We start from the raw sequence: 11,106 nt of genomic DNA, 5'->3' as shown, positions 1-11,106 counted from the left end.
TGATCAATTTAATGCATCCTTGCTGAATCTTACTGACACTAAACACAATATTATTAAAAACACATTAATTTATGTGAGTCAACTGAAAACCCAGTATTAAACAGCAGAGAGAAATGCGTGGAGCTCACCATTGTCTCCACCATGTTGGCTTTGTTGTTCCTCAGCGTCTTTACCGTGTGGAACACGTCCACGATGTTCTGCTGCTGGATCATCTCACAGATGCTACAGATGGCACAAAACGTCCCGCTGCGTCCTCCACCAGTCCTGAAGAGATCAACAACAATAAGGCACGAGAAACAAATCACACATCCCATAATGTCACAGATACGCAGAGTTAATATCCCATAAAATCACAGCTTGACTTGTGTTACATTTCTGGAGATCGCAGGCCTCTTGGCTCCAACCTTTAAGTGTATCATTTTATTGTGTTGTTACAATAGCTTCTAATATCTCAGTTTAATGTGCAGCCATTCATAGTGTCATTTCCTCGAAAAACACAAATACTGATGGCACATTACGCATGGTTTAGAAGTATAGTCTTCATTCGAACTGAGATTACGAAAGTAAAAGGCTTGTATTTGAATCTGGATGTTTGCTTGAACAGAGGACATTGCAGAACTACTGGTAAATCACTACCACTGATCACGGGTCAGTTTTGTTTTACCCCTGATTAGTATCAGTACAATGACATGACACAATCAAGTAGAGAATTCTCTTCAAAGTGATTCATGCTGTTTGCAGAATGTTAGCATTACTGTCACATTTTTTTATTATTTCTCTCGCGGAAACTGCTATGCATTCAACAGCTGAACTTTTTTGACAGTGATGGGAAAGTAATGAAGTTGTCAGATCTTTTATATCTCTCTGGCTTTAATTTGTGACACTGATAAGACTGTCCTTGGCTCAAAGGCTGTAGGGTTTTATCCTTTAGTTCTTTTAAAGCTGCAGTTTTTTCACAGTGCACACAGACTTAGATGAAAAGCTGTGAAATACACATCTTGAATGATCAAAATTTGCTTCATTAAACTCTTATTAGCAACAACAGACAGTGTCTTACACATGTTAAAATCTATAGACAAATCAGTATGGCATTATAAAAGGTTAATTTATTATTAAAAAAATATTAATAAAGAAACAAACTCATCTACATTTTGGATGGCCTGAGGAACTATTCCTTTGATTACATACAGTGTACATTTAAAATGTCGGTAACACTTTAGTATAGGGACCAATTCTCACTATTAACTTGTTGCTTATTAGCATGCCTATTATTAACATATTGGCTGTTTATTAGCACTTACAAAGCTAATAAACAATAATAATAATAATCTGCATGACCATATTCTATATCCCTAATCCTACCAAAGTTCAAGTTCAAGTTAATTAATTTATAAAGCACATTTTAAAACCAGCCACAAGACTGACCAAAGTGTAAACCAAAAATGAAATACAGATAAACATTCTGAAGACATTTTGAACATTCCTCAGAGTAATAAGCGCGACCATAATACAATGTAATGAGAATATTAGTAGGCCAGGTTGAACAAGTGTGTTTTTAAAAGTGACGTGGAAATGTATAGGGAAGGTGCCACTCTAATCTCAGTCGACAGATTGTTCCACAACCGAGGCCCAACCACACTGAAATACCACAATATAATGAGTTGCAGTAATCTAAACGTCAAGTAATAAAAGTGTGGACAGCCATCTCTAATGCTGTAACTGGAGTCATTGGAGTCTAGTATCAGAATTTTGCCACAGAACAGATTTAGATTTGTGCTTATAAGGCTTGAGTGGAGCAGTGACATCAAAAACATTGAGCCAGGTAGAATTTAGAAGACTTAGATGTTGGTCAGCATCCAGGTCAGGTAACGGTAGATCCAGAGAGATGAAAATAAAACACTGATTCAAATTTGATCCAAACTTAGAAGAAAAACTCCTGGGAAACTCCTTCGATAATGGATTTGACCGACATCAAACATGGATATTAAAATCGCATACTAATAAAAAGTGGTCATACTTTGTGGCAACATTGCAGACAAATTTTGTAAATTGCGGTATGAGGTCCTTTGCTGAGTGAGGAGGACAGTAAATCACCCCAATAAAACGGGACCATTCCAGTCGAGATGGAGAAGTTGACCTTCAAAACTGGCAAACACTTCCTCTGAAACAGACTGACAGCGCTCAAGAAAAGAGTCTTTTAAAATAGTTACTAGTCCACCCCCTTTTCTGGTCGGGTGGTGAGAATTAAAAAAGGTGCAGTCGGCCGGAACCAATTTGGAATAAGTAGTTAAATCACCAACCTTGGTCCAGGATTCAGTCATGAACATAAAATCCAGACTATGAGTAGTGAAGAAATCGTTTAGCAGAAAGGTCTTATTCACCATAGATTGAGCATTGATGAGAGCCATTTTTGGCGGGGGAATCCCATCAGGAGAAAGCAATACTCTGCTTAGAGAGCGCAGGTATGGGAGTCACCCCGTTGCACCGGCGACCAAGGAACTCCATCCAAGGGGACAGGGGACAGAGATGGGGAGAACAGGTTGAAGCCACCTACGGCCACCAGGCAACAGGACCACTGCAGAACGACTCACAGAAAAGAAGCCAACCTGAAGGTGTGTCCTTAGTTGGATGGTAAATCCTCCCCAACACCCACATTTTCTCCAACTCTTTCTCCTTGAAGTGCTGAGAGGCCAACGGCAGAGACACACCGGAATATCCATTAAAATTATTCTGTGTTTGTTTAAAAACGTGCTCCACGTCCTGCTTATAAACGTCCATAAATGAGGCGCGAATATTCATTAGTGATTGTCGGTCATAAAACAAAAGTGTGCCAAACATTCGAAAACCAAACATCCATCATATCAATAAAGAGCAGCAGATGGTATGCCGAAGACACAGGCACCATCTTGAATCTTAGATTCAAGCAATACCTAAACTAAGGCTTAGATTCTACCCAATACTTAAACTAAAAAACAACCTTACTAATTATTAATAAGCAGCAAATTATAAGCTTGAGGCAAAAGTCATCATTAATGGTTGGTTAATAGTGAGAAATGGACGTTAAAATAAAGTGCAACCAAGATGTCATCAACAATTTACTATATTTCAGGTCCATATAGCACACACCACATAACATTATCCTGCTATGTGTTTTGCTATGTTTCTATTAATATTGTCCAGTCATTTCTGCTCATCACAGGGTTTCTCCAAACAAGACTAACTCATTCATACATTTACATGTTTATGGTTTTAAGTATAACAGTTTTGTGTTGTGATGGAGCTGGTGTTGTGGAGGTCACACTCACAGACAGTGGACCACCGTGCGTCCGTCTCCTCCGTCATACTGCTCCTGCCACTTGGCCAGTCGTCTGACCAGCTGCAGAATGGAGCGCTTGGACAGCGGCGTGTCTCTGTACGCCGGCCAACCAATATATTGGAAATGCTGGACCAGTCGGTAGCCATCTTGAGGCTGGAAGCAAAACAGGAGACGTTTTGAGAACATATTTCCAGAAAACATTTGTCAACTCATGTTTCACAAAGTGAAAGTGTTGAACTATAGTAAAAGACTGACACCCCATAGTCAAGAGAATCCGCATAAAGACATCTCTTTGAAGTTAATATTCAACTGAAAATGACTTTACTTATTCATATTAATGTTGATTTAATTATCTCAGTGGTCTATTAGACAGCCATGAGATTAAATAGGGAGGTTTTTCTTCAGCAATATTTTAGTGGACTGGATATGAACTATTTACTGATTTATGTTTTTACTAAATGTTTTCTCAGTTTTTAGGAGAAGCAACAAAATCGATACTTCAATTTAAACGTAACTAAGAACGCTGGAACAATAAGCAACTGAAAGCTGGTTTGGAAAATGATTGTAACCATTTTTTCTGTACTGTATATATAACATTCACACTACCTCCGTTTCTTGCAGTGACACTGAAAAGCAAAAAATAAAACATCAAAACAGTAGCGAAAGCAAACAGAGATGTCAACTGGATACTGCAGTCAGACCGGATCAGCTAAATGAGAGTCATATTACACACAATTTGCCATTGATGGAGCTATTTCATGGCAAATTTGTGATGCTGTGGCACTTATTTATTTTGTGCTGCTATGCTACACTGGCACTGATTAGCTACTGGGTAAACCTCGCCTGTCACCGGTGGTTAAAGAGAATGAGGGGGAAGAAAAGAGAAGGGAAGCAGGAGGAGACGGGATGAGTCTTCTGAAACGTTTAGACGCTCGAAACACGTCAAGCTTCAGTAATGACTGCTAATGTGCACCAACCGAAAGCTCAAGCTCACTCACATGGAAAAGAAGAAAAACTGCACAAAACCCATCTGTAGCTTATATCAGCTATGGCAGGATGGTGGTCAAATATTTATCAGATTATTGTGCTCATGCATATGGGTCTGGCAGAACGAATCACGTTCAAAGATGCATGACGTGCTGAGTGTTGAAATCATGTGGATTGAGAAGGACTATATAGACTTTCTGGCTTATAACGTAATTTCTCACATCACTAACTCAGGGTCATAATCTCAGCCGCTGTTGATTTACTGTCGCATTAGGAGCCAAATCAAAGTGACTTAAGTGAATTTTTATCTTTTCTTGAGCTCTAAGATTTTGGTTTTCAAAAAGCTGTTTTATTTAAGGAAGTAATAGTCAGGATGGTTTGTACAAAGTACATCAGGGCTTTTAGGGGGTTCAACTTGGCTTGAGGTACATCATCAGGAAACCTGTCTGAGAGCCATTAGTTTTTCTTACACTTCAATTTGGTGAAGGCTTTAAGCATCTGTTTAGTAGCAAGTAAAAATGCACACTAATTTTTAAACACATATATATATATATATATATATTTTGTTACTGAAATGTTGCTTTTAATTAAAAAAAAATCTTATTATTTTTTTGCCTCCATTAACTGGGTTAATATGTATCACAGGTTTAAAAATATTTAGCGAAACAACTGGAACAACATTGCTAATAATAATTGAAAAAAAAAAAATTGTTTCTTGAGCATCAAATCATGATTTCTGAAGGATAATGTGACACTGGAGACTGGAGTAATGATGCTGAAAATTCAGCGTTGTCATTACAGGAATAAATTACATTTTAAAACATTAATAAAATAAAAAACAGTGAACATAAATTGCACCCTGGTCGGAAAAAAGCTCTGGCAGACCTAGTTGGAGTCTTCAGATCAACAAAGGACCAAACGATGAAGTGAGAGACAAATCAATGAACACATTTCTGCTTCAGTCACTCAGCTGAGTCCCAAAGAGCCACTAAACAGCAGTCCCTTCCCTGTCCACTTCCACTTACCCGTGCCATGTTGCAGATCCTAAAAATGCGATTGATAATGTCCTCGTCAATGTCAGCGGAGATGAATTCAACCTGAATGGGGCCGTAGCAGCAGGAGCCTTTCTCTGGCCAGTACTGCATGCAGAGCTGCAGCGAGGGAGAGAATTTACAGCAAATAAGCCCTCAATGTGACTCAATAATGTACTTAGAGTTCAAGAAGCTGAAATCAAAAGAGTGCAAGAGAAGATGGAAACAACTCAATAATTCTGAAGTCCACAATCTCATCTCAACTCAAATTGCAGTATGCCAAAGAAATCCGTTCCAATGTTCCCTCATTTACCCACTCTAACTTATCACATCGTCATAAATCATATTTCCCTTGATCTAAAATATACTGTAACTTTCAGAACTTCTCTGAGTAAAAAAAGATCATTCATTGGAACTAAACAAATGAATCATCTCATTTCCCATCATTCCTGGGAAAAAGTTGTGTTATATATAAGTGCTGTTAAATGATTAATCGTGATTAATCGCATCCAAAATAAAAGGTGTTTTTTTTTTTTTTTTTTTACATAATATATGTGTGTGTGCTGTGTATATTTATAATGTATATATAATACACACACATGCATATTTATATTTAAGAAAAATTATATGTTTACATATTAAATATAATTATATATGACATAATTTATATGAATATAAATATATATACATAAGTACATGTACATTCTCAAAATTTACAAAATATATGCTATATGCTATATATACATACTATTTTTTTTTCATATATGTCACACTTAAAAGATTCAAACAAATTTTAATATTACACAAAGATAACCAGAGTAAATACAAAATGCAGTTTTTAAATAATTCATTTAATTTATTAAGTGACAAATGACTTGCCCCCTCCTGTTAATTCATGAAAGAAATGTGATTAACCACATTATTTATTTTAGTTCAGCTGCTTAATATGTTTGTAGAGTCCTTTTTTTTTCCAGAATAATGATCAATGTAATGTGTGCTTGCTGGATAAAATCATTCATCAATCATTTAAAAATAAAAAAATAAAAAATAAAAAATATTAGAAATAATAACCCCATATTTTGAATGATTAAGTATACTTTAAGTAAAACTCATTTATTATATCAATGTGTGTATAAAGACTTTTTAATTTAGGTTGCATTTTTCTTTCTGGATTTCGCCTTATCCACAAAAATCAATACAACACTATGAGGATAATGAATCCCATCTTCCAATATCCACTTGTAACAGATAACAAATGCTGGTGAGGGCCAAGTACTTCACATACCTGTGCAGCATCCATTTCATTCAGCATCACAATAGTGGAGCAGTTGTAGTCGAACACTAGCCTCCAGAAGTCGGCCACGGTGTTGGGCAGAGGGTGCTGTGTTACGATGAACGCCGCCGGCTGTTTGTGGCTCTAGGACAATCAATAAGAGAACAAGTTAACTCTTCCTTCCAGCACTGAAGATGTGCTTGAACCCCACATACCACCAACGTGCCTCACATGTGTAATGACCAAAACTAAATGGAGACTTGCAGAGGGACAGGAAAGACAGAGACTGAGTGATAACCTTGCCAAGGGATTCATTGACATGGACTACCTAGGCTTCGTTTGAGACAAACACACACGCTCTGCTAGCACGCTTAGGGCGTTCATTTCATTTGCTGTTTATCTTCTTTTCATCTTGTTGTTCTTTGTCTGAGGTGCGTGTCTCCTGTCTTGATTATGCTTTTTGGATGCTAAATGAAGATTGCTGGTTCATGGTACGAGTGTGCTTATGATCTATGTGTGGAGATTACATAGATGTGATCTAATCTTGTACTTTGTTAAATTGGCTTGTTTATATTGCTTCTGGCCGTCTGCTCCGCTTACCTGGAATTTATCAGTGTGTACTATGCCAAGCTCTGTAATATATAATGCTTGAGTTTTGTCTGTAAAAAAAAATTATTTAAACCTCAAAAAATTTCTTTCTTAGTTCAAATAAACCATTTAATGACATGGGGCTGCAAAAACCGACTTTTTAAAATATTCATATATATATGACTAGATAAAATTGACAAACTAAAATTAGCACTCAAAATCTATATTTTTCATATTATACTTATTGTCATCTGCCTCAAGATGTATGTTTTGCTGATCTGATTCTAGACTGATTCATTTGAGTGAATTGGTTTATTCTAAAAGCTCCTCTAATACTTCACAATAGAACGTCCGATTTATTTCAGTGATTCGTTAAATTATTCCAGTTTGGTTAGACATCCTTGTGAATGAACACAATGAAAATGTCCCTACATGACATTTTAAGTCGTTTATTGCCAAATATTGTTTAGTAGTACATAATGCATTTTTTTGATGTTACAGTTTCATGTTATCATTCTGCACTTATTCGCTCGAAACCCTTTATTGTTTTGTGTCTCATAAATAACTTCATCTAGATACTTGTTAGTAGCTTATAGCTAGCCACCTTTTCAAAAGAGTAGCTTGACTCTTGAACTTACTTGAAAATGACAAGAAGCCTGTAGATTCAAGTTAAATAAAAAAAAATAATGTAAAAATGAATGAATATCTAAATTCAGCCTAAAATGACCAAATTATGTCGGAGTATTATAAGTGAAAAATATATATAATAAGACCCCTTTAAAGTTCAGTGCAAGATTGACTACAGAATCTATCACTTTAGTTATTGTTATTAACATATTGGCTGTTTATTAGCACTATTCTGCATGACCACATATAAGCAATCAAACTTACATCCATCAGTGCTGCATTGATGTAATTGCTGGACTCGCCATCAACAGAAATGAGGAAAGGCAGGCAGCGGTCCACCGCGAGGACATCCATGCTGCGGTTCTTATCATGGTTACGCGGGAGCAGACCTACGCTGCAGTCCTCTGGACGGACACGCGGTGTCACTATATTCAGAGTCTGAAGAAGAAGACATCAAGGACTGTGACATACACCTTTAAAACATAGAAAACATTAGGCTGCTCTTGGTCTTAGTTGGGGAAAAAATTGTGCGTTTATAAAACCAATTCCGCTCGCACTGCTGGTCCAACCACAAGCAATGCAAATATTTTAGTAAACCGAAGGTCAGTCATTACTTATGTATAAGACAGACTGAAGAACAGAGACGTTGAGGGAGAGAACGAGATAGACAGACAGTGAAAAATAGCTTACAAGCGAGAAAGATGCAACGCTAGATAGAAAACGAAAGATCTGGGAGGAAAGAAAGATAGAAACATATTCATCATATTTTACGAGACACCTCACAGATCTGAAGCCTTGCTTCTCCCACAGATGGCAGCGGCTCGCTCATTTCACAGGGAATACAAAACATGAAGGCACCATGAAAAGAAATATCTCAGCAGCTCGTCGATGGCTCATAAAGAAACGCTTTCTCCCTTGACGTTTGAGACACTGTGTCTTTACTCACCTGCCTCATCTAAATGTGTGCTTTGCCGATTGACTTATTCAAAAGCGCTTCGAATTTAGGAGTAATCATGATGAAATCACATCAGAGAGCTTGATAAAGCTGTTAGAAATAGCTGTGAGGCCTTTAGCCATATTGCAGCACTACCAGTCGACAGAAAAAACCTTGGAGGATTCAGTAAATTAGGCCTCCATGTGGGCTGCTCGTGTAGCTCGCTGCAGGAACACGAAGCATGAAGTTTGAAAATAAATTGCATGTTCCTACTGTTTTTAAGACTCAGAGGAAAGATCAATCACAAATGAGAGCTCTTTAGTATCTCATTTGCTCTTCCTAGACTGTAATGAGATTGCTTGAACAGCAAATGGAGGATGATGTACTGAGAAATCAGATTTCTACAATGTCACAGATTGTGTTCAAAGTCTGAAATCAAATCGCAAATATTTCTTGTCAAGTTCTTGTAAGACTAAAACTTTTGCGTTATAAAATAGTAATTTTCCCTCTGGATATAGTAATTTGCTTCTTGTCTTGTTGTGCAAAATGTCATCTGATTTTAGAAGCACTCTTCAAATGAGCAACAAAACTATTTTGGTGGAAATGGATCCATTTGCTTAGACAGCTCACCTGAAACTCATCTTTGATCTGGCTGGAGTTGGTCTGAGGGTCCAGTCTGCTGATGTTGTAGTAAATGGCTCTGAATTCACACACTGGGATAGCCGTGTTCCCACACAAACACGCTTCCAGAATTGCATCATGGACAAACACATACTGCTCCTGCAGAAAGAGATAGACATAGATATCAACTTACAGAAAATACTGTGGTACACTCATGCTAATGTCATGGTAAGAGCATACACAAAAGCACCATGTTTAAAATCAGTGTTGGGAAGGTTACTTTGGAAATGTAATAGGTTACAGATTACAAGTTACCCTGTTTAAAATGTAATAGTAGTGTAACTTTTTCAATTACTTTATTAAAGTAATGTAACTAAGTACTTTTGCGTACTTTTTGATTACTTTTCTAAATTTGTGAAAAATAAAGAAAAATAAATGAAAGCATATACATCAACTTAAATACATTTATCTAATAAGCATGTGACGTATTCTGTGTAATAAACTCCTGAAACATTGGTGTTTTTTTTAAACTGCTGTCTCTGTATATGATGATAGTTTTCTCAAAATAAGTAAAATGCAAATGAAGTGACACAGAGCAGTTCTAGAAATTATGTTTATGTGCTCGTGTACTCCTATATTGAGGCGGCAGAGGTTGAAAACACTGCGAGCTTCAGTAGGCCTATGTGTAGTAAATGAAACCATGTCTTTGCCATTAATTTACAGGAGGGGCGGACTGGGGAAAAAATTCAGACTGGAAAATTCAAACTCATACAAACAAATTCATGGACAAAACTATTTTTTGTATGGACCTGACATAAAAAAAGGTTTAAATCTTTAATTTAGGGACATGCTAAATAATTATAAGTTCTGTCCTGAACTGCACCTTCACTTCTATTTTTCTCTTCAGTCTCTTTATTTTGCTCTGTTATCCATCTCTCTCATGACTTTAATACTCAAGATTGAACAAAACTATACTTTACAATACTCTACAATACTATTAATATCTTTATAAAAAAATCCTAATACTGTACACGAGTCATGTTTTTCCCTTACAAAAATTAACAATGCTTTTATTAGCCTATATAAAAGTAAAATAACCTTGTTTTGTTTTTGTTTTTTTGCAAATGGATTTGTATTTATTTTTAAATAAATACATTTGTAAAATAATTTTACATTTTTGGTTATCACAGTTAGACAATAGTTACCATTTTCTCTGGATTTATAGTTAAATATTAAAATGTTAAGTTTCGTAAAGGTTGTGTTGTCTGTCGTAGCTCCCCCTAAACCTATGAAAAAATCGGATTTTTTTCAGCTAAATTACTACTGTAACATTACAACAGATAATAATGATGTCCTTTATATAGTATTTTGAGTGATGACTGATGAGCAACGTGCTGCTGCTTGATTAAATAAAAAAACAAAGACAAAAAAGCATCTTTACAGATGAAACTGACCTAAAACCCTGAACACTAGTTCTGCTTCTCTGCTCCAGCAGTCTATTCTCTCTCTCTCTCTCTCTCTCTCTCTCTCTCTCTCTCTCTCTCTCTCACTCTCTCTCACTCTCTCTCTCTCTCTCTCTCTCTCTCTCTCTCTCGCATTGATTACTCTGAGTCTGATCCAAACCGTTTGGCGGAGGCGCGGAGAGCGCGCGAGTCATGACTAACACTTCGTGATTTATTAGAGATTTAATTATCAAATGGCGGATTCGCAAATGATCGCTTTAGTACAT

General features: G+C 36.6%; 1 protein-coding gene across 9 annotated transcripts in view; it reads right to left on the bottom strand.

Annotated features, from left to right (window-relative positions):
- The window catches only part of LOC132160797 (receptor-type tyrosine-protein phosphatase T), a 236,362-nt gene that overhangs the window by 3,712 nt on the left and 221,544 nt on the right, over positions 1-11,106 (bottom strand). For all 9 annotated transcript variants that reach the window (XM_059570487.1, XM_059570489.1, XM_059570490.1 and 6 more), the window contains 6 exons: positions 9,387-9,536; positions 8,087-8,260; positions 6,620-6,751; positions 5,329-5,454; positions 3,306-3,469; positions 129-264 (listed from right to left, as the gene is read on the bottom strand). In XM_059570487.1, the coding sequence (XP_059426470.1) occupies positions 129-264; positions 3,306-3,469; positions 5,329-5,454; positions 6,620-6,751; positions 8,087-8,260; positions 9,387-9,536 (882 nt within the window). The remainder of the gene's footprint in view (positions 1-128; positions 265-3,305; positions 3,470-5,328; positions 5,455-6,619; positions 6,752-8,086; positions 8,261-9,386; positions 9,537-11,106) is intronic.

Source organism: Carassius carassius, chromosome 17 (assembly GCF_963082965.1).
Source record: "Carassius carassius chromosome 17, fCarCar2.1, whole genome shotgun sequence".
Lineage (NCBI taxonomy): Eukaryota > Metazoa > Chordata > Actinopteri > Cypriniformes > Cyprinidae > Carassius > Carassius carassius.
Note: the sequence above shows the minus strand (reverse complement) of the source record. Positions and strands in the feature narration are given on the sequence as shown.